General features: G+C 35.7%; 1 protein-coding gene across 2 annotated transcripts; it reads left to right on the top strand.

Annotated features, from left to right (window-relative positions):
* The first annotated feature begins 233 nt into the window (after positions 1-233).
* Positions 234-22,244, top strand: LOC137396388 (uncharacterized). 2 transcript variants are annotated; one of them, XM_068082644.1, is made up of 7 exons: positions 234-371; positions 13,164-13,298; positions 17,181-17,366; positions 17,570-17,605; positions 18,599-18,634; positions 21,069-21,165; positions 21,604-22,244. In XM_068082644.1, exons 2-7 carry the CDS (start codon positions 13,175-13,177, stop codon positions 21,734-21,736), a joined length of 612 nt encoding a protein of 203 aa, XP_067938745.1. In that variant the 5' UTR covers positions 234-371; positions 13,164-13,174; the 3' UTR covers positions 21,737-22,244. The 2 variants fall into 2 exon arrangements, with proteins under 2 accessions (XP_067938745.1, XP_067938744.1); XM_068082643.1 differs by lacking the exon at positions 234-371 and adding an exon at positions 386-538.
* Positions 22,245-24,415: the final 2,171 nt, after the last annotated feature.

The raw sequence follows: 24,415 nt of genomic DNA, 5'->3' as shown, positions 1-24,415 counted from the left end.
TACACGATTACATCACAGTTAACTAATACGCTGATTATTTTGCTAACGGGTACATGTACTTAAACTCGTGTGGCGCGTGTGGCGCGTATGTTGTCGCACGGGAGTACGCGATTTAGTTTCTCTTTATTTGCATAACAATGGCATGTTTATCATTTGCGAAGAGTCATGTATTTCCGCTTGAGTAAGCATCCTATGATAAGGTAGCCGAGACGTCGCTGAATTCACAACCCGATCAAGCGAGTAGTTGTTGCGCTAGTTATTGAAAGGGAACTACGTGCGACGGTTTTCCGATGATTCATACAGACGGCATGATTGATCGAGCAACATTGGAAGGGGAATAAACAATCATAACCGCTCACAAAGCAAAAGAGGCAAGCCGTAACTAGTAAAATGTTTCTCTTCAATGAGCTGATCTTCAATTTTCTGCTTCTTTGTGTATATCAAAATGCTGAGGCTTCTACTCTGATCATCTACCAAAACACAACAATGATTAGGCCTACTATAAAATATGTACCTGATATTATGGAAAAGGTCAATTGTAAGTATTCTTGTCTGCCTTTCAATTTTACTTCTTTGGAATATTTTCTATTGCACAAATGAAGGCCTTTTCACAATTGTATATGGGACACTTGTTGTTTCTTGCGTTTTCATAATACACGATCAGACTGAAAGCTATGCATTACATTAGGCACAACTTACGTAGTTATTGTTCGTTTAGTAATAGTAGTAATAATAATTATAGTAGTAGTAATAATAGTAGTAGTAAAAGTAGTAGTAGTAATAGTAGGTTACGTAGCAGAAGTAATAGTAGCAGTAGTAATAGTAGTGGTAGTAATAGTGATATGAAAGAAATCGGGATAAATCAGTTACTCATAACTGAAATTGTAGGTTGTTTAAATTCTTTTCATACCACAATATTTAACAGCTCGCTGAGCATGCGAGAGAAAGAAAGCCGTGGGCTGTTATTATTATCACATAATATTATTAAGCAGAGCTTAATAATATTACGGTGTGAACCTTATAGTTATTACATTATGGACGCGTGAATTAATAGAAATACGACTAATTAATTATGAAAATATGTTATAACAGTAATTTACCGTTTTATCAGTGATCGCCCACTGCAGACTGGTCACTCCTTCTTGGATGTACACAGCCTGCCGTGACCAGGCACGGATTTTGATAGTAAAGGTGTAGGACGATCACCGTCTCGTGGAAGAGGCCTTCACCGGTCGAGAGTCCATCCCAAAAAGGAAAGAAGGATAGTTTGAATCTCCCGGTTAGATGTTGTATCTGAAGACCAACGAGTGCAAGAACTGTGACAGGGGGAGTTTATCAGCACTGCCCCTATTAAGAGAAATAACTCACGCTATACCAATGTGACGTAGGCCAGCTACGCAATATTATTGGTCGTACTAATCGTGCCAAATACACTATAGCGAATGCCAACGTGGATTACAAGATGGCGGATCCAAACCATAATGCAATTTCCTACGCAGTTCCGACTTAGATAATGCAAAGGTCGAATTTCCCAGCAATGAGGAGACAACTCTTTTTCGGTAAGCAGAAACTGACAAAACGAGATATAACATTCTCCCTGATATTAAGAATTCACAGTCCTCTGTGAAGATTCACAGAACAGTGGGAGGAAAAATAGCATCTCCCTTTATTCAAGTGGTGACCCATGATGGAAATATGGTTAGATGTTAATAGACCACACAAGTTATTCTAAGACACGATGGATAATGTCTATAGATGAAAAATGAAAACTTACCAATGGGTGGTTAAAGAAAAATTATACCACCTATTGTCTTTAGGTTTAAAAGGGGCAACTCCAGTCGTGAGATAGAAGTATATACACCAATGACTAGAGTTCTCTATCTTCGACTTCTCTCTTTGGCCTAACTATACCTGCTGATAGAAAGTAGCAGATGATTAAGTGTGCTCTTAGGTTCGTATGTGATATACGTGACACATACACTGATTATTATGACATACAGTAGTATACATGTAAATAATTGTGAACACCGCAAATGTTACGTATAGGAGACATCACAATGCGAGTACACTCGCAGCATAACAAGGAGATTATAGCAGTGTCTCATTCAGTTTGTAGGTATACAGTTAATACCCATGGATTAGATAATAGGAACATGCAGATCAGCACGTAAGCCATAAAGAGAATATTTGAACGTAATAGTTCAATGTTAATAAAAAGTTTACAACGTAAGCACGTAAGCCATAAAGAGAATATTTGAACGTAATAGTTCAACGTTAATAAAAGTTTATAACGCTAAATAAGATTTTTTTGGATTTTTGGTATTTTTGGTTATAACTGAACGAATGTAAGCATCTCTATGATATACATATATGTATGAGTAAACTACTGACATCGACCGGACAATATAATCGACTGTCCGCAGTCGACAGGAAGAATATATAACAAGACTAAGAAGTATATACAAAGTTTGGGTCCCTCTTCTTGTTAGGGCGGCGACGTAGGGTATACCTATTATCGTCTCTCGACGCTGTAGAAGAGGAACTATGTGGACTGTTCGCTTTATTTGATTTTGCGACAGTAGCAAAGTGATCCGAAGCATTGTGGTCACTCCGTTTTGTATGGTCACTTGATTGTGCCTGTAAAGTACTGTGATATGAAGGTTGGTCGTCCGATGAGCTATCATCGAGATTGGAGTGATTTGTGTCATAACGACCACTTACAGATGGGGATTTATGAAAAGAAACCTCACTCTCATCTTCAGAAGTATCTTGTACATCAAATTCAACGTTTATATCACTGCTATCACCACGCACAAGAGGTCCACGATAAAGTTTGAGATTATTTATGTGTACCCGCATGGGAGAGTGATCTGGATCGTCGAATAGTTGGATGTCTGCATTTGTATCTGAAACCCATTTGATGATATAGACGCCAGTCCATCTCTGGATTAGCTTAGACGTTCGGTTTTTGTATCCGCGTCTATTGTAGTATAGGACGGCATCGCCTACTTTCAGGTTAGATGGGTGGGTATTTCGGTCATAGTACTTTTTCTGTTTATGTTTTCCCTGGCTGATGTGTTCTCTAGCCAGATCCCATACTTGGTTCATTCGATTGTGTAGCTCTTCAGCATATGAACCTTCAGTTTGTTCCTTTTGTATGCGAGGTTTAGTGAGGTCGAAAGGTAAACGCAGTTCTCTGCACATCAGGAGAAGGCTTGGAGATGCGTTGATAACAGTGTGTCGGGAGCTATTGTGAGCTAGCTGACAAAAAGGAACAAACTTATCCCAATCACGATGGTTATCGGCTACAACATGGGATAACATATTGGCTATACTACGGTTGTAAACCTCGACTTGCCCATTAGTTTGAGGGTGATAAGGTGACGTAAATCGGTGATCAACGTTCAACAAATCGTTGATTTGTTTAACTACATCACTAAGAAAGTTCTTAGCACGATCACTGATGAGGGTTTCACTACACCCGTAACGACAAAAGATTTTGTCTATATAACATTGTGCAACCGTAGCAGCCGTTTGATCTTTAGTGGGGATCATCTCGCACCACTTTGTGAAATGATCCGTGAACATCAGGATATGTTTCATACCCGATTCAGACTCGACATATGGGCCTTGAAAATCCAAAGAGAGAACTTGGAAAGGATAGGTAGCCATTTGATTTTTCAAGGGAACTCTCATTGGAGTTTTAGGGTTCTTACGACGTTGACAAGACCCACATTGTGCAATATGTTCGGTGACTTCTTTAGTCATATGAGGAAACCAGTATTGATCTTTTAGTTTCAACAAGGTTTTCGTAACACCAGGGTGTAATGACATGAGAGATTCATGAGCAGAATATAGCAGAGCTTTTCTCTGGCTACTTGGGATGGCAAGAAGTAACTTTGAGTTTTGATCTCTATACAGAACACCGTTAACAATTCGAAAGTTTTCGCTGTCTTTTCGCACTTGACTTTGGTTGCGTTTAGACATATCTGCTGGAAACTTTCCTTTCTCTAGGAATAACTTTATCGGACCTAGGTAGTAATCTCGACTTTGAGCTACACTCATCTCGCTCTCAACAGGGTCTGGAGAATCAGAGTGAATAGTAGCAACCATTTCAGCTCTGGAAAGAGCGTCAGCAACATGGTTATGTCTTCCAGGGGTGTGTATAATCTCGTAGTCATAGTCTGCAAGTTGTACGGCCCAACGAGCTAGCCGTGGAGACAGCTCTGATTTTCTTAGAACATACGTACACGCTTTGTTGTCAGTTCTAATTAGGAACATTGTGTTTAGCAAATAATGTCTGAAATGCCTTACACCAGAAAGGATAGCGAATAATTCTTGTTCACAAGAGTCCCATTTCCTTTCGGCTTTGTTTAAAGCTTTTGAAAAGAAGGCGATTGGATGGTCTTTGCCATCTTCTCTTATTTGAGATAGAACACCACCGACGGCAATAGCTGACGCATCAGTAGTAAGGATGAACTGACGAGAGAAATCAGGAAAGACTAGGACAGGAGCAGAGGTTATGTGGGACTTCAATTCAGCAGTGGCGCGTTGGCACTCTTCGTCCCAATGGAAAACAATGTCTTTATTAGTAAGTTTGATCAAAGGGGCAGCAATTTTGCTAAATCCTTTGATGAAACTCCTATAAAATCCGAACAGACCCAAGAGTCTGCGAACACCAGTCTTGTCCTTAGGAGCAGGGAAGTCCACAATTTTTTTGACATTATGTGGAGCTACGGCCATACCGTCTTGGGAGATTACATGTCCAAGATACAAAACCTCTTTCTGACAGAAGAAGCTCTTGGAAAGACGATATTTCAATCCTGCAAACCTCAAACGAGTAAAAACAGTTCTCAATAATTGAAGGTGTGACGGAAAGTCCTTTGACGTCATCAACCAGTCGTCAAGATATACACAGCTACTACCATTACTGATGAGGTCGGCCATAATTGCAAGAGACAGGCGGGCAAATGTGGAAGGAGAACCCGAAGCACCTTGCGGCATGACTTTCCATTTGTAAGGACCCCAAGGGGTTATAAAACCAGATTTCTCCTGGGAAGACTCATGTAGAGCTACCTGAAAGAAACCGGAGCAAAGATCGATAGTACTGAAATATTTTTTACCATGCATGATTTCAGCAGCATTATCGATAGAAGAAAGGGCCATAGAGTGTTTTACAGTTACAGCGTTCAGTTTGCGATAATCGACGCAGAAACGCCAGGTGTTATCTTTCTTTTTCACCAGAACAATGGGAGAAGACCATTCCCCAGTACCGACAGTGATTAACCCTTGCCTTTGCATTTCATCAAGCTGGGCTTTGACCTCAGCACGGAGACCAACAGGGATGTTGTAAGGTCTACTCCTTACTGGGACAGTTCCAGGTACGGTCTCAATGACATGCTGTACTATTTTTGTTCTGCCCAATTCAGATATATTTTCACCGACAATATCTTTGAATTCATCAAGCAGATCAGAAAGTTTAGCTTTTTGGTTGTCAGTCAGCATCGTATTACGTAGATCCACACGCTCACTAGGTTTAATACTCTTCACATTTACTGTATTCCCCTTTGTATGAATCTTGATCTTAGTGGTCATAAGATTGTCATCCTCATCTAGAGGTTCGATAGTGCCAACAATCGAATTCACACTAATTTCTTGTATTTCTTTACTTACATTTATAATGGGTATACGAACTTTAGTACCAGAAACACGATCTACACATTTTCCAACCAACAAATGCTTAGAAACATGACGATTGTCACCTTCAAAAAGGCATTGATGACCGTCAAGAAATGGGGTTGAAACGTTAGCCACAACTGCGACTTCAGATAAAGGAGGGATCTGAAGCGCGTTAAGAACTGAAACAGAATCAGATTGATTGCGAGTGCCCATAGGCAGGACGGTACTATTGAATTTGAAAGTGCAATTGTTGAAGTTATAGGTCACATCACCTAATCTTTTTAAGAAATCAGTACCCAATATCACTTCTTGGGTGATATTAGAAGTCACGAACAATCTTTGATTGTAAGATTGTGAACCAACAGAGACCTTCACAGTGGTTTCACCGAGAATTTTTAAGGATTCACTGGTGACGCTAGTGGCATTCAATTTAGAAGCAGTAAGTTTCAAACGAAGCGCTTTAGCGATATCACTGTGAAGTAAAGACACAGAAGCACCAGCATCAGCAAGGGAGATGCATTCTCGACCATTGATGATAACTGATATGAGGGCTTGACATTGGGTAGATTTCTGATGATTGCCAATCATATTGATCTTTGATAAGGGATTAGGTGACTGACCGAATTGTCATTTGGTACTCTTCCTGTAGAAAGAAGGCCAATTGAATGGGCGCCAAGGAGCATCATTGGTCGGCTCATCACATCGTTCCAATTCAGCTTCGGCAAGGTTGGGGTAGATAGGTTGGTACGCAGGAGGACGGATGTACGTAGCCGTTGAAGTAGTTGGAAGAGTCCTGAGATGACATGTCTCAGATGTTGATGTTAAAGGGGGAAGGTAAGATTGACCAGTAGGGGCTGGACAATTGGGTTCCATTGGCACTATTTGTTGAGGGGTTAAAGGAGAGACAGTCGTCTCTGCGACTTCATCCTCAGAATCAGTGGAACAATCTGCATCATTACGCTCAACGTCTACATTAGCTACAAGCTGTCCATTACCAAGACGAGGTATAGTGACTCGAAAGTTCGGACAACAATGTTTTCTCAATGTGTACAGTATAAAACCTATGGCCACTATCGAAACAATGATATTACAGAAGAAAGACCATAATTCATAACCGGAAGCAACGTGTCCACCAAACAGGAAGGCAAATAAGGAATTACCAAGCAGCGATTCCTTTGACTCTATAACATTATGTTCTAAAGTATGATGTGGTGAACTTTGTACGCCCATAGCTTCCAGAACTTGTCTTTGGCGGTCTAAAGTTGCTAACAAGGTATTTAGACTTTGGTGGTTACTTAATTCATGCCAGTTTAAACGATGAGCAGTGCTATAAACAGTTTCATGGATTTTAATAGGCTGTATGCCTAATTGAATGTCAGGGAGACGAAGTCTAGAAACATTAGTCAAAGCAGAAAAGTCACCAGTTCGTGAATAACGTAACGTACTACCATTTAGTCTAAGGATCACTCTGTCTATGTAGGAACAGTCAACAGTGTGGGTATCTTTGTGGACAACGTTTTCTATAGGATCTAGATATCCAATTCTCTTTGAACCGCCCATGCTTACTTCGATGGGAATAAATTGCGTACAATTGTTTTCCGACATTGGAAGAATGCGGTAAAGATCAGGAGGTAATTCGGTACAAGGATAAATTTCTAGAATACCAGGCCCACTTGAAGCTATTATGTATGGGTTTTGTAGCATGTACCTAGCACTGACTGTAGGATGTTTCTCCATAAGCAAAGTGATTATTTTTAAAGTTTGTGAAAGAAGGTGGCATGTATAATAGTAACTGTTCCAGAACTGCTCTATCAGGTTATTATGCATTTCTCCTGCTAATCCTTGCAACATGGCATTCAAAAGTACTACATCATCACCCCAAGCAGTGTAATCAGCCTTAATTTTCTGAGCTATCGTAGTAAAATTGACAGTATCAAGAAAAGATATCATGACCCCTTGATCAGAGAGACTAGTTTTGTTTCCTTTACAGTTAATGAATGACAGAAACCCGTATGTGTGGAAAGTTAGAGCCAAGTTGCGATCATTACTGACAAAATGGTCTTCATACAATTTCCCTTTTATCGTGTACCATTTTTCGTATTCACAATAACTTTCCTTATTAGTTTCCCATACAAGTATCGATTGATCTGAAAGTAAACAGCTACCATGTTCATAACGACAATGCGAAACATCACCTGCGGGTGACTCAAAGACTTCTACATTGTGTTTCTTAAAGACAGAAGTTACAATGACACTACATTGATCAGCTTCAAAAGTATGTTCTTTACAACAGTATTGGTAGGATGCATTGGCAGAATTTTGAGTAACATATACACCATTAGAACCAATTAAAGAACCAGCAGAACAAGTTTTGTGTGTTATCATCCTTTCACATTCCTCTCTGCTTACAGGTATGCGTTCAGTTGTAGCAGTACGGGATTTTATATCTGTAAAGAAAGAAATTTGGGTAGCTATTTTGTCCTTAAACTTTGCACACTGATAGGCTTCTGATTGCCACTCTACTATGTTCTTTTGATATACTTGTATGTTCATGTTTTGAGGGACTGTATGATTATTGCTCGTTGCATTGGATGTGCAAGGGTATTCATGAGTTATGTTGTAAATGTGAGCAGCTTTTGGAGTAGAACCGCAAATCATCGGGTTATCAGGAAGGATGATCCGTGCGGATTCAGTACCAGAAAACAGAGCACAGACTGTAAGAAGGGTGAGCATGAAACTATTCTTAGGTGATAGTTTCGAACCAGTACCACGTGAAGATGGTTTCCTCAAAGGTGGATTTGAAACGACCTCAACAGCGTTGACTTTCAAATCATCCATTTCTTGAGGTTGAGTAAGAAGAAACTCCGCATACTGTTGTGGTTCGAGTCCATCAGCAGTAGCAGTGACAGCGTTTACATGTTTCTTAGGACACTCTCTCGACCAATGATTCCGTGAACCACATGTCCAGCAGCCATTGTTAGATTGATTGTTTTTAGATCTAAGTCTTTCCGCCGATTGCGGTTGTTGTGGACGACCATAAGAAGGTCTTTGCGAGCGACCACGATTAGATATATTTCTGAAAGATTGCGATTGACTCTGCGAGTTGTAACTTTGGGTACGTGGTCGTGGTTGAAAGTTGTTTGAGAACTGTCGAGGTTTATTATTATCCTGTGGTCTACGGTGATTACTACCATAACTAGACCGATATGGTGGTTGAGGCTGGTGATTACGTTGAGCTACTGGGTTACCTGCCTGTTTTTCCACCAAGAGCTTCAAATCCTTGATTTGATTACATAAGGGAGCGAGAAGAGGTTCGACTGAGTTAACTTCGTTTACAGACATTATTTTAGCTGGGGTTTTATTTTGTAATTCTGCAAGCTCGACAACTTCAGCTTCATGCAGCGCTTGAGAAAGGGTCATTTTACCTTTAAACATAAGTCCTTTCTTAATAGATTCTCTAAGTCCTTGAATAAAAATGTCTACAACGAAAGTGTCACGATATGCCTCTGGTACGTTGCCATACGCTGTGTCGGCAAGCGAGGAGAGTTCGGCATAATATTCACCGACAGTTCGGCGACCTTGTTGGATAGAGTATAAACCACGCCCCTGAAGATTAGTATGGACAGTGAAAAGTTTGTTTAATTCAGCTCTAAGCTGTACGTAGTCAATCATTAGTGAAGGGTTGGCCCTAACGACCCGTTTATATTTAGCATAAGCCGCACCAGTAAATCTATCTGGCAGAGTAAGTGCCAGTTGCTCGCTCGAGAAGCGATATGGTCTAATCTTAATCTCCCACCTTTCAATAAAACTATCCCAACTTTCTCCTGGACCATTGGAAAAATTGTCCATATCATGGAAGTTAGGGAGTACTATTGGTGCCAAAGGTGGCTGTACAGGGACTACTGAAGATGGATGTGTAGAGAATACTGAGGGTGGCTGTGTAGCGAATACTGGAGGTGGTTGTGTAGTGAGTACTGAAGGCGGTTGTGTAGCGAATACTGAAGGTGGTTGTGTAGCGAGTACTGAAGGCGGTTGTGTAGCGAGTACTGAAGGTGGTTGTGTAGGAAGTGCCCTGGTTGGCAACCGTGTACTGGCCGTAGGAGGAGCAGAAGAAATACTTGCTCTACTGCGGGTTATAAACGGATTGCTCGATGTTGGCGAAAGGGTTGGCATTCTGGGTGTTCTAAATGCAGATGCTGCGCTTAGATTTGGTGCATCCGACCCTAGTTCATGGTTCATCACCTCTAATTTTAAATCCTCGGGAAGAGTTTTCCAGAACTCGAGCATCTCCTTTTTCATATCAGCTCTTGTATCCTGCTTATGTGTACTTGATTTATCTTGAACATTTAATCTACTTCGTGAGTTTAGTTGATTTGTATCTGCCATGGGGTCAAAGTCATCATCAAACCTTTCTGCCATAATGCAAGAATTAAAATTATTATCTCAATGAAAAGAACGTATTAATGTATTACTATAACAATATAATGCTTTTAATACTGTGTAATAGTGATTACTTCACTATAATAGTTCTAACAATATAATGCTTTTAATACGGTGTAATAGTTTTTATTTCACTATAATACTTCTCCCAAAATTTTTAAACAGTGAGCCCACGAACACCAGGCAACACTAACAAACCCTAATGAAAACAGCGCAACGCAATAAGCGGCACTACAAACACAGCTGGGACGACGCCAGCAAAGGGGGAGCTCCGATACGCACAACACCAACGCGAGGTGATCAGCCACGCGATTGCAGGTGTGGGTAAGAAAGTAGGGTTTACGGCAAGACTGCCACTAACGAGACCGATAACAATCAGTTCGAGAACATGCAAGCTGACAAGCGAGCAAACAATCAGTGAACCGGCACTGATTACAGGGAGGAAACACCGCGTGTAAGAAAGTGAAAGAACAAGGAACAATATTATAATAAGTGAAAAGAAAAAAAATTCCAATAAACCCACTAAAGAACGGGGCAAAATTATGTTTAATATCTGATTCGAAAACACATACTTCGTAAAACAAACCAAACAGCGGTTAGCTGTAAAAGAACTTCACGACAAGTTTGAGACAATGAAGACTAAAGCCAGTAAGGTCAGCGAAGATACGAAAGCCTTCGTGTAGTAGACCAGGAATGGCACAGAAAGAAAATTAGTGAATTATTCCTATTAGTAAATTATTTCTTTATTTATACTCATTATGAAACTTATTTTTCTAACAGCCTTTTATATATATTATAACCTGTACCGCGTTGAAGGAACAGGCATCTCCACCAAAATGATATGAAAGAAATCGGGATAAATCAGTTACTCATAACTGAAATTGTAGGTTGTTTAAATTCTTTTCATACCACAATATTTAACAGCTCGCTGAGCATGCGAGAGAAAGAAAGCCGTGGGCTGTTATTATTATCACATAATATTATTAAGCAGAGCTTAATAATATTACGGTGTGAACCTTATAGTTATTACATTATGGACGCGTGAATTAATAGAAATACGACTAATTAATTATGAAAATATGTTATAACAGTAATTTACCGTTTTATCAGTGATCGCCCACTGCAGACTGGTCACTCCTTCTTGGATGTACACAGCCTGCCGTGACCAGGCACGGATTTTGATAGTAAAGGTGTAGGACGATCACCGTCTCGTGGAAGAGGCCTTCACCGGTCGAGAGTCCATCCCAAAAAGGAAAGAAGGATAGTTTGAATCTCCCGGTTAGATGTTGTATCTGAAGACCAACGAGTGCAAGAACTGTGACAGGGGGAGTTTATCAGCACTGCCCCTATTAAGAGAAATAACTCACGCTATACCAATGTGACGTAGGCCAGCTACGCAATATTATTGGTCGTACTAATCGTGCCAAATACACTATAGCGAATGCCAACGTGGATTACAAGATGGCGGATCCAAACCATAATGCAATTTCCTACGCAGTTCCGACTTAGATAATGCAAAGGTCGAATTTCCCAGCAATGAGGAGACAACTCTTTTTCGGTAAGCAGAAACTGACAAAACGAGATATAACAATAGTAGTAGTAATAGTAGCAGTAATAGTAGTAGTAATAATAGTAGTAGTAATAATAGTAGTAAAAGTAGTAGTAGTAATAGTAGTAATAGTAGTAGTAGTAACAGTAGGCTACGTAGTAGAAGTAATAGTAGCAGTAGTAGTGGTAATTATAGTAGTATTAGTAGTGGTAGTAGCAGTAATAGTTTTGCTGTGATATCGTTGCTGTTGTTATTGTCTTGTTATTATCAACAGTATAGTAGTATGGAAGCGGAATACTAATGGCAGCAATAGCTATTGGGAACAGGCCAAGGTCATAAAGGAGCATTCATGAACTCTTAATAGTTTTAGGTTGTTTCTAAATTTAGTGTTTTTCCATTAGTGAACAGTTAGAGAATTTGAATTTTTGGCCTAAACTTTTCAATAGACATTTTATTAACCCTTTTGCTTTCTTTGTTTACAGTTCAGCACTTTAAAACAGCTGGCGATTGTTTAATAACTACGGGTTGAAACTAAGACTATATTGACATTTTTTGCTCATTTTGTTGGTTCATAAGCCAAGCAGAAAAATTTACATTGCCTAATCGTGAACATTGACCTTCGAACAGAAATCTGTGTGACAACTTCAGTACAAACACAAAAATTTATTCTGAACTTAATTTCATTTTATCTCTTAATCTTTTGGTGCTCTCACCATCTCTCTAGTACACATTGTTTAGTTTTTTTATTATTTCTGGCTTGTTACACAAAAAAACTTATTACCTGAAAAACTATTGAATAATTTGACTTGTTATAATTATTCTTTGGTGTTCTGCTGTTGCCATGGGCTTTGAGTGGTAGATTACTAAAATGCTGCTGAATGCATACACGTATTTTTGTTTTTATTTTTTCAATGTTATTCATAATTGCTGATTCATGGAAAGGAGTGTTTTACTTTTGATAAAAAAATTCTTTCTGATATTGTTGTCATGATATTAAAGAAAACCTCATATTATTAATAATAGATATCCACATATAAAAGGTTTGAGTTTATCAACATTTGCTTTTATCATTTAGGTTTATTAAATATGTATTTTTAATTATATCCATGGTAAAACTTGTATTTCAATATTTTGACATATAAAACAACAGTCTGCAATGGCTCAGATATAGAAAAGGATGTTGATCAATTGCATCAATTTTCCATTTTATTACACAGTCATGTCTTTCATTGCATGCACTACTGTTTGTACTACACATCGATGATAATAAAAAATAATCCTTTTAAAGTATGCTATGAGTAAACATAAATCCAATGTTCTTATTTAACATGTAAATTTTACTCTGTCAATGGAGTTGCGCAAACTGATATATATATATTATATAGTTTGTCAAGAAGTTCTAATAAGTTGTATTTTATTATTTTTTGGTTTATACTATTATTGTTTAACAATAGGCAACTTTAATTATTCAAGTTTTGATGCTAATTGCTTTTAGTTGATGAAGAAATGGAAGCAGTAATGCTCTTTTATGAAACCCCTACTGAATCTGAGGCATATCGCTTACTTGGACGGAATGTAGATTATCCTTACAGAGATATTACTATGAACTGGAATGGTAAAGAAGGAAATCGTAAGTAAAAGCAATGCTCTACATTACTGTCACCAAAGTAAAATTGATTAGAATCTTTGTTGTTTGGAAAGTGTTTAACCTAAGAGAATTCAGTAACTCCACAAAACAACCATCTAGTTAGATTGAAATTATTTGCTTTGTATATTATCTGAAGCTCACAGAGATAGTCTGGCTCACAATTCTGTAGGTACAGATAGTTCCCTGTCTCGAAAAACTGTTCCATGCCATGTTCCACTAATGAGTTTTTAAATAGCATTCCCATAAATTGCTACCTACGATTCATTCACAGATTTCAGATGAAATAATTATTTTTGGCCAAACATCGCTCAAAGGTGCATATAGACAGAAATAATAATTCTAAGTTTATATATGCACTTAAAACTACATGAATACTTTTTGAATGCATCATTCTATGATTAATATTTTACAATAGTTTTCCGCATGTATCCATCTAATGTACACATAAAAAATCTAATGCTACATTGATTTACCAGATTTAAGTTGATCTACCAGACCTACCGATGTATCACCTCAGTAGGTCTGGTAGATCTGCTACCAGATCTGATAGCTTTTTACTACCATATTGGATAGATCTGATAGCTTTTCCACTTACAGTGAGGTTGCTGCTGCCAGCCGGTTGTTCTAGATTTCGTGTTTATCTGGTGTTGATACTGGCATGATAGCCAGGGTAAGTACCGGAATAATTGTGATTGAATGCGTTTTTTAACCAATTTTCCTTGTGTGACTTTAACCACCACCATTCTGAGTAGTGGTCCTAATTCGGTGTACTCACTACTGGACCCCAGCTGTTCCAGTAGTTATATGGTATGTTGTGTTATTTAAATATATATTTTCTTTCTATAGACTATTACATAATGTGCCATTATTTTATAATAGTTTGTTCTATTATAAAATAGTACAAGCAAATGTGTTTAATTTTTTTTTTGTAAAAGGCATTAGGTTAAAGCAAGAGACTGAAATAATGGAAGTTTTATACAATCGATATAACTAACCTTTAATAATTTTTAGCAGTTTTGTTTCTTATAAGTGGGATTTACTACATGGTGTCACGTGTTCAAGAGAAATATAAACAAAGCTGATAATTATTTTATTTAACAGAAACTGTGTTAATTTTTGTCAAAAATTTAGTAATATTCGATTGAGAAATTATAAACAATAACCATGCTCTTAGCGACTGGAAAATTTCTAAAGCTTTTTTAGAAAATTAGCACTAAAGTTGCCACATGTTCTCATTTAAATTTTAATAAGTTTTGTAAACTTGTTTTTATTATCATCAAGTGCAGGGGTAAAATTAAATTTTAACATTTTTCATCCAATATTTGTTGTAACTAAAAAGCAGATAGTGTATCTTGTTAAATATAACAGTGGTTGTCACTATCAAATATTCTAGTACTTTATGTTTTTCAATTAAGTCCTTCACAGCTAGTCACATTATGTCTTTTAATTTATTGCTAAAAGGTCTTGCCATAATTGTGATAAAACTCTTACATTCATTTTTTTAGGAATTTTAGAATTTCTATACGTTCTTTAGAAAAATAAATGGAGAAATATTGCAAAAAAAATTATTATAGAATTAAATTATGTACTCACAAAATATCAATGTACTCCTAAGTGCACATATAAACATAGAATTGTTATTTCTGTCTGCATGCAGCTTTGAACGATGTTTGGCCAAAGTGGTATTTAATTTATGGTAATTAAATTTATTAGAAAACCTGAAAATGAATCTAAGATAGCATTTTATGTACCTCGAGTATGTTTGGTTATTTTAACCTAAAAAACATTTATATGTTTATAAAGTCTTTTTGTTTTTGCTGATGGAAGATCATATGTTAGCCTATCTATTGACTAGTAATCATAGCCAAGTCACTTGTTCACTTATGCGCAGTTGTCCCCAGATCAATGAGCAACATCGATCTATTTTTAGAACATAACTAAGTATAATTTCGGATGTCACCCCAAATTTTTCTAACCTGATTGAATAACTCCTAACATGTTATTGATTTTTACTGAGCAGTACCGAATGCTTGTAAACAGAAACAAAACTTCTAGAAAACTCCTGAATGACCATATATGGAATTTACATCAATTGCGCAATAAGGCAATGCATGATGGGTCATAAAGTGGTCATGCACAGAGCTCAAGTAAATTATGCAGTAGTCCCAGCAAAACATGCTATATTTTCACAAACAACATCAAGTGCCAGTCATACACAACAAAGATATTGGAAACAAAAGCAAAAGTGAACAATAGTAATAACAAAAGCAGACACATACCAAACATGTACCGCTAAGTCCAATTTTTTTGACAGTATTCTAATCCCAACACCTGAAACTCTCCAAGGGACCCATTAGAAATCTGATCTCTTTAATTGTACTTAATAGCATTGTACGTAATACCCATCATGGTTAGAGAAACTAAAAATACCCTTACATTTCTAAAAAATTGTGGGATTGCATTCATAATTTGCTGAAGTTTTCATAAAAACTGCTCTGATGCAGTAGTCAGCATTCTTATAAACTCCACCATTCTTGAACTTTGTTCTGAACCTTTGTTGTTTTTTGTGTCAGGTTTCAGGCTGCAATACAATAGTATTTATTATTTTTAAGTTCATAAATTTTAAACTTTGCTAAACAGAGATTAGTAGCAAAGCGTAAGATTGTTATAGATTTCATATCTTCTGCCCAAGCTTGATTTAAAAGCTGTGGTCGTTTTAGATATATACATTTCTTCTGTTTCATGTGGCGAATTGCTTCTAGTACAATATTGTACTTTATTGGAGTTTCTCATTAAACACATTGATTGCACATTTTCTTGACAATCAGGTACCCTGTATAGTTGCGTTCTGCCTTCGTTGAGGTTGTTATCGCTATGTTCATTTACTGTATTATGTGTTATGTTATCATATTATTTATTTTTTGTTCAATTATATTTTAATCATTTTTAAAAGTTTATTATGGAACTAGTAGTTTACATAAGTACTGCTTTATAAGTGCTGCTTAATGCTGCTTTACACTGTTTGTCAGCGTTGAGCTTTCAGCATTCATTGTCAACTCTGTGCGTCTTAAACTGATAGCATTGATGAAGCAAAGAGGATATGTCAAAAAGTTTTCAACTGTCAAACTTTCCCTATAGTTTGCTGAGCATCAATGACTGCTTGTACAATGTGCACCATTTCAACGATGATATTCGCTGTCGCTGATATCGTTATAAATTTGTTTTCGTTTTTGCTAGTTGCTACGAAACTAGTACTTGGTTTGATGATGCCGAAACAAAGAGGTCCTCCGAGATCAATTGAAAAGAAAAATGAGAACACTATGTCACGGAGTATTTGCTAGTGTGAGCGGGGATGATTTGTGGTAGTGTGAATATTGTTATCAGCAATGATCATCGAAGTTTTGTGGCACCAACATCGAGATTTAATGATCTAGTGGGAACCAGTGTTTACAGAGAACTCGACTTTGGCATTAAGACAAAGCTACCGTAATGCATAAAAATACAATATAACATATATAATAGCAATTTCATAAACACACTTTTGTTTTTGAGCTAGTACCTACAAAAAACAGAACTATTTTTGACAGTTGATTCGCATTTTCTAAATTATTTCACAAATAAGAACAATTGAGCAATTCAATGAGTATAACTTTTTTACACCTCGGAACCAATCACATCAGCACATTGTACCACAACCTTTTTACCACATCGGAAAAGCTTACTTACCTGTCTTGATTGGTTGATGGTCTGACTACGAATGAACAATTAGTTTGCTACAGCAATATGATTTGTGTTATCAAGATTTTGTTTTTCAAACAAGTACAGGTCATAAAGTTGAGTAAATCACATGTCTTTATTTTACAGAGGTTGCCTTTTCTGCAAGTTTTGAACATAATAAAAACTTAAATCCCTCTTGGTGGATGGTGTACAACATGTATGTGAATGATGGCGATGCTATACGATACAGCGATACAGATAATATTTGTGAGTTCTTGTGGGAAAAGACGAACTCAAGCTATGATGAAATAGCTTATGGTAACTGCACTAAGCGTAAGTTCTTTGTTTAATAAGTAATGCCCTCACATGTTAACTAGTTAACATTTGATTGACTCTTGTGTTGATTGATGGAATTATGGTTAACGAGCAAATTTAAAAATGGTTGATTTTAATTGACAATTTTTGTGCTCACTTGATTTTTCAAGGCTAGGCTTACATTGGGTGTGTAATATAAACATTATTTTGTCTTATTGCAGATGCGATAAGGGTTACTTCTATGGCTCCAATTTATAGTAAGTATACTGTGTGTAAGTAAAAATCTTTTGTATGTTACCATTACTGACTCATACACATACTTGTGCAGGTTTAGCTGTTAGATTAACCTAGGCTTAGGTAATCTAAAAAGTATTCTTCAATTTTTCGAAGTAGTCTACTCTCATCATTGACAATGATCTCTCTGCTCTAAATAACCTAACTACACTTACAACTCCATTTCCGTTAGATTATAGTCCTCAAAAGCCTCTGATATTCATTAATAAATAATGACTTGCTTCCCAAATAATTTAAAAAATAAGAAATCTTACAAAAAATAAATTTTTATAAAAAGTTTGTTCAATAATATATGCTTTTAAATTCGGTTTGTAAACAAATTATTGGATTTAATTATAGTAAATATATTTTATAAATATGTTAATAATTTATAAATATTAAGATTTAGTTGAAATTATTAAATTATTAACAATTTTCTCTAAAGACAATTGTAGTTACTTCAGATTGCCTACAGTTTGTATATCTGCACAGAAACAACCACAAATATTGTTCAGAGTATTTTGAAAATTGTTCTCCAAATATCAGCTTAACTTGGTAAATTCGGAAAATAAGTTTTGAATCAAACTTAGAAAAACTAAAAACAACTTTTGGAATCAGTATAACTACAAAAGTTAAATTTTTGTTAGAAGTGTTTGTAAAAAGTTCGTTAAACAGGTCACCTTATGCTCGGTTGAATGGTTATTCCAACACCTTCAAGTTGCGTTAGACATATATTTGGTTTTTTTAAACAAACTGCAATTACCGCTGTTAAAATTCTCAGCCTCATTTTAGGTTAAGAAAATGATTTTGCTAGAAGTTAATCCACTTAGAAACTCATTCAGCACTAGCTGATATCTTAATATTTTTTACAGTTGAAATCATTTATGAATAAATCATCATTATAAGTTTATCATTATAAATAAATTATGATTAAATTTAATTATAATTTGTTATTAAATTTTTGTTTAATGTTTTAGCTGAGAGGAACCCAAATTATACAGGTCCTACCGCAGGTGAGTAACTTGATCTTGTCATTATTATACATATATGACTATTAGCTGTACTACCTGGCGTTGCCCGGGTAATACAGCTAGTAATAAAAAAGTATTTGCACAGAAAATTTATTTGTATTTAACATATAACAGCAATTGCCATTCTAAATTCCATTCTAAATCTAAATTTCAAACCACATATCATGAGAACAGTGTTTTGTGTAGCTGAAATAGTTTGAGAGAAAATAAAAACAACTGTAAAGGTTTTCAAACTTTGTCAAACAACTTTTAAACTTCATATCATGAGGAGAATGTTTCGTGCAGGTCAAATAAATTAAATCAATAAAATGACCATAAAAGGGTTTAGATGTAAAAGTAAAATAATTAGCAAGTAATAGCTAAATTGAATCTGTTTTGTTACGATTACAATAAGAGATGATTTGGTAATGATACAATTAATATGAACTGAGAAAACAAATAAAAATTCTGAATATGTTGATTAAATAATAACAATTCTTGCAGAGAAGTGTGCGTATAAAAAAGTTACTATTCCATCAGCAGCTATCCATCAAAACTCTGAATACGACGATACGGGTACGACAATATGTAAAAATGAGATATTGCAGTGTCTTTGTTTGATCGAAGGTGAGAGAATCTGGAGGCCTTCCTACTCGAGATAATACAATTGTCCGCATGAAAAGTATTAAACTTTACAGCTTGACCTTTACAGCGATTTAGCAATTGAACCTTACGAAAAGCCAGAAATAAAAGTTCACAAAAATGAAAAAAGGCATCATGTTTTATAGAGTTAATAGAATTTAATCGCCAAATTATAATATCGAGAAAGTCTATTGTTGATATCATTTTGCCAAAAACAAATTAGCCCTAATACGGCGAGGACAAAAAAGCATCGCATTTCATAGAACTGATAGTTAATAGAGTTGTAATTATTACATCATTTTGGTGTGAAAACGGAAATCGATGTATATGTTTTGTGTAAAGAGTGATCATATTGTATGAGCTTCCGTGGTCTCGTGGTTAAAGTGTTGAATTAACTATCTGCATCCGCGATCTTCGTGAGTTCAAGTCCAGCAAAATGTGGAAATTAAATTCCGAAATTTTAATGGCTATAACTGGACATACCGAACACAGAAAACAGAAGACATACTCTGAGAAATATATATATAGACTAGCTTACCTAGTTTCATAACCAAATATATTTATATACTTTTTACTATCTATAGTCTGCCAACAAAATATTTTTGTATCAACTTGAGTGAAAGCTTAATTTTCAACTATCTTCTCTACTGTTAATCTAGCAAGAATTTGTGTTAAAATACAAAATAATTTGCAAAATACGACACTGGAATTCTTTAGACATAGTATTTTTAGTATAAGAAAAGTTGACTTGGAATAAAAAATAAAAAGTGAAGCTAGTAAAAGTGGACATTATAAGAGTCCATATTTAGTGTGAGTTACAGCAATTTACGTCACAAATGTTTGTTACCCACCTACTTTTGAGCTAGCACATTCTTGAGCTTCCATAGCCTTACAAGTCTCTTGGATAAAGTAGAAAATAAAAACATTTATTTTATATCATCATTTTGTTTTTTTCACACAAAAAATAATTGTGTTTATGATGTGTGTAAATCCCGCAAACATTTTTAGTTACACTAAAAGCTGTTGAAGAAAACATAACTTGAAAAGTATCTCTTCTCATTAAAGAGAATGACTTCATTTCGCTTTCGATCCCTTTCGCTGCCATTGAGACTGCGCTTTTCTGTGACAATCGGTGCTCCTAAACCCAGAGATCGCTAATAATAAACTAAGATTCTAGATAATCAACAATGCCCGGGGATCGTGCTAATGCCCAACCAATACAAACACGTGTTCTGGGTTAATAGATTTCGGGTGATTGTTAGAGTTTGCTTTTTTATCCTTTCGGTCATTTAAACATAGCACTGTTTTTTTCGAGAAAAGTCCTTTAACAGGTTCATCGAAGGCATTGTTGTCGAGTTTGTAATCAAATTACATCATAGCGCATTTTTATGGAAACTGAAAGTTTAATATTGTCAATAAAGCCCGACATTGCTTTGGAGTGGACCGGTTTTTTGCACATTATATAAGCTGTAGATGGAGCTCTGAAAGTCCACTTTTATAAAACTTTCCTCATGTGAGTTTTTCCTAAAATCACGAAACACTGAACTCATTATAGTAAAAATTATTCTGTAAACAAAGATGGTAGCTAAATTAGTGTAGTTGGTTGACTGTCAGTATTGTATACTAAATATCAGCATCTTAAGGTTCAGACATTGCAACCTTTTATAAAATGTTTTAATTACTTTCAGTGCAATGCTATTTAACAAGATTACAAGGCAATCGTAGTTTTACATGAATACATATAGATAATGTTTGGGTATATCTGCAATATCACAATCATTTTTAATTTTGACAGCGCTGATTGTTGGAGTAGTGGTCGGGGTGCTGTTTCTTGGAGTCATCGCTGTCGTTTTGTATATCATCTGGAGAAATTTTATAAAAACAAATCAAAGGTAAAGTCGTGCACATTATTTTATCAAATTTGTTTTTGTTTAATTTGTTTTTAAAAGACCAATTTAACAGAGCTGCTTCTTTAAGATGTGCTTATTTTTTGGCTTTTTCTAAGGATTGAATTACTTCATAAAATCTTCCACATCACAAAATCTTTCAACTAGTCGCTGAAATGCTAAACTTTTTTGAAAAACTAAACACTTTTCAATTGCAGATGTAACCTTAAAACAGGTTTTTTCAAGTATTTGTGGTGGTTGTTAAAGGTATTCACTAGAACCAACCACGCATCTGTCTATTTTAATTTTGTTTTTAATGTTTTATTAGGCTGGCATTTTCTGTAAGAAAGATAACTATTAATTTCATTGATTACACTTAATTTTGACAGATAATCAACTAGAGATGCTTCTACAATGCTATGGTAACTTCTTTAATATTTTTAGACGGGGCCTTGAAGCAGCCCGACCAGAACTGCCATCAGTTGTAATGAGACAGATAGAAGTGACTAACATAGTGCCTGAAGAAGACCCAAATGAGCCACCACCAGATTATAAAAAAGTCATGGAATCAAAGTAAAAACTTAAGCATTTTGTGAGAATCGTGTTACAATCACCAACTACAGCTCTAAACTTTACATCGAGAAATATACTAACAATTTTTCTGCAATTTTTGTTATTCTATTATGTATGTCAGGTTAGCGCTGATAAATTTGTTGACATCAATCATGCTTTACCCGCAAACTCGATGACAACACACCGACATTGGTATCAAAATTTATACTAACTGATAGTGCTTTTTAATCTGATACTTCCCTTTTGGGTTCCAAACAGCTTTTTAATGTTTTTATTTATTCAACTTACAAAAAATTTTTGCATGTTTTATCACCGAGTTTCATTTTGCTCAATGCTGCATTTTTACATATTAATTTATGTCTCATTGCATAAAACAGGTTTGTTTGTGGTATTATTAAAGCTGCACTTAATTATTGTTGTTACTTGCAGAGTTTTAAACTATATTGCTTTCTATTTTACAGGATTGCATAGTGCAGAATTTATTAAAGTAAATATAAATCTTTAAATCTAAATTCAACAGACAATATTTGTCTAACAACTGTATGTAATCACTTTGGCTTGTTAACATTATCAAATAATTATATTTATTTTGCTCTTTAGTATCCTGAGTAAAGGGACCAATGAATCGACTAGAAGTTGTCTTTCCAAAATAAAAAAAGAAGGCAACTATTAAATCAATGATGACATTTATTCAATGTTTACTGTTGTTAACACAAAATACAGTCAAACATGGATAACTCGAACTTCACTGTTCGAGTAAAAGTGTTCGAATTATCAGAGCGTTCAAGTTATCAGAGCAATGTCACAAGCCCATTTATTTATTTATTAGTAGATACATGCACATATACAAACTATAATAGAAATCAAAAGCATAAATGGCTTGTTTCAAATTAAATGCTTCTAATGTAAAGTTTAAAACTTTTTTATCAAAAAGTATAGGAGATTTTTTTATCACTTGAGATTGTTTTGTTTTTTGAGGTGATGTTATTGCCAGGACGCTTTTTAGATTAAAATTGGCAAAACTTGATCGTTGTTGAAATGCTCAGAAGAAAAGACATCTTTTTCTTTTGAGCGTTTTAACCGAGATCAATTTTGCCGATTTTTCTTGAAGTTTATGCGAAGGTCACCTCACTTTTCCATGCTTCCAAAAGGCGATCGCTAAGCGGATGTTTGAAAAAATCAAAATTCACCAAACCTTTAGAAAAGTCGTTGACAAAAATATTTTGCCGATGGTGGTAATAACGACGCCTATGAATTACGAAAAGTTGAGTTTTACCTCTATGACTTGGAACAAAGTGATTTTCTAAAGCGATAACAACCGTCTCGGTAGCCGTTATGCAAAAAACTGTTCGAGTTAACAGAGTTGAGGTAGAGTTATCTATAGCAATTTATTATTGTGTGGGAACGGACCAAAGAAACCGTTCGAGTTAACCAAGTGTTCGAGCTATCCGTGGGCGAGTTATCCATGTTTGACTGTATATGCTAAAGATAATGTCAAATTTCTATTTAATTTGGAGTTATCAGTTGTCTGCTGTTTCTGTATGTCTTTTGGATATTTCTGCGACAGATGCTGAAGATAACTACAAAAAAATGCTAACTAATCAAATGGAAAATTTAATTTTTTCAAGTTTGGACGATTAATTGTAACTACACAAGACGCTCAGTTTTTAACGTGTCAGAGGTGAAACAATTAAATTTTCAAATTAATAAATGACTCAATAACAAAACTATTAAGATTTTCAATTTGTTACCAAACAAAAGTTTGACAGTCCAACTCCAAGATACATTCCGTTTCAAACCAGTATTATCGTCGTTTTGTACAACACGTATAACATTTGGGATTCAAATGTTATATGTGATGGTTGTTTTTGGTAATGAAATTTTAAATGTATTTTTGTTTTTATTTTATATAGCACATTTTTGCTATTTTAGTTTACTTTTTATTATAATAAAATCACAAGTTTGTTCTGTTCTTCAATTATTTAATACCTGAATACCTTCCAGCAATATATAATTTTGCAAAGCCAGCCTGCTAACAAAATACTTATGATATATTTAGTCTACTCCATATATTCATATGCCTTCTTAACAGTTTATGACACAAAGCAATATGAAAAGACTTAATCATTCCTGTTTTGATTTGGTAACGAATTGAAATCATTTACATTAGTTGCAAAGAGACAACTAATTTTCAAGCTTGAAAAAATGTTGTTGGTGCTGTACCAAGACAACAGCTTCACCAGTCTACCTGCCTGATCAACCGCTAGGCAGTTCAGTTTTGAGTTGCTCCACTTAAAACAAGTCAACTAGGGGGTGTTTCAGACCCCCCCCCTCATTTTTGATGCCATCATGCTACTGAGACCACAGGCTTTCCTTTGGATAGATACAGAATGAAGTTCTGACGCTGATTCTACGCATCTATATATGTGCTGATCGCACCACCAGATGTCAGTGTCAGGAAATGAATTGTCAATTGGAGGCACCTTAAAAGCACCTGCCCTTTCAGTCTCAGCTGGTTCAGGCTGCTTGCTAACAGCAATTCATCTGATTCATCTGGCAGCGTTTCTACTAATCCCAGTAGGAAGTATTTTTGGGTGGTGAGTTGGCAGAGAATAGGTATTTCGTCCTGACCTGAAATCTATGCGTGTGTGTGAGTGCGTATGTGTGTGAGTGCGTGCGTATG

This window comes from Watersipora subatra, chromosome 5 (assembly GCF_963576615.1).
Source record: "Watersipora subatra chromosome 5, tzWatSuba1.1, whole genome shotgun sequence".
Taxonomy (NCBI): domain Eukaryota; kingdom Metazoa; phylum Bryozoa; class Gymnolaemata; order Cheilostomatida; family Watersiporidae; genus Watersipora; species Watersipora subatra.
The sequence above is the reverse complement of the archived record's forward strand: the minus strand, read 5'-3'. Positions and strand labels throughout refer to the sequence as shown.

Excerpts from the sequence above, each read along its gene's own strand:
- LOC137396388 (XM_068082643.1), top strand. The coding sequence starts at position 391 with ATGTTTCTCTTCAATGAGCTGATCTTCAATTTTCTGCTTCTTTGTGTA. Across the intron at positions 13,299-17,180 it reads GAATGGTAAAGAAGGAAATC|AGGTTGCCTTTTCTGCAAGT; the intron begins GTAAGTAAAAGC and ends TTTATTTTACAG. Across the intron at positions 21,166-21,603 it reads TTTATAAAAACAAATCAAAG|ACGGGGCCTTGAAGCAGCCC; the intron begins GTAAAGTCGTGC and ends TAATATTTTTAG.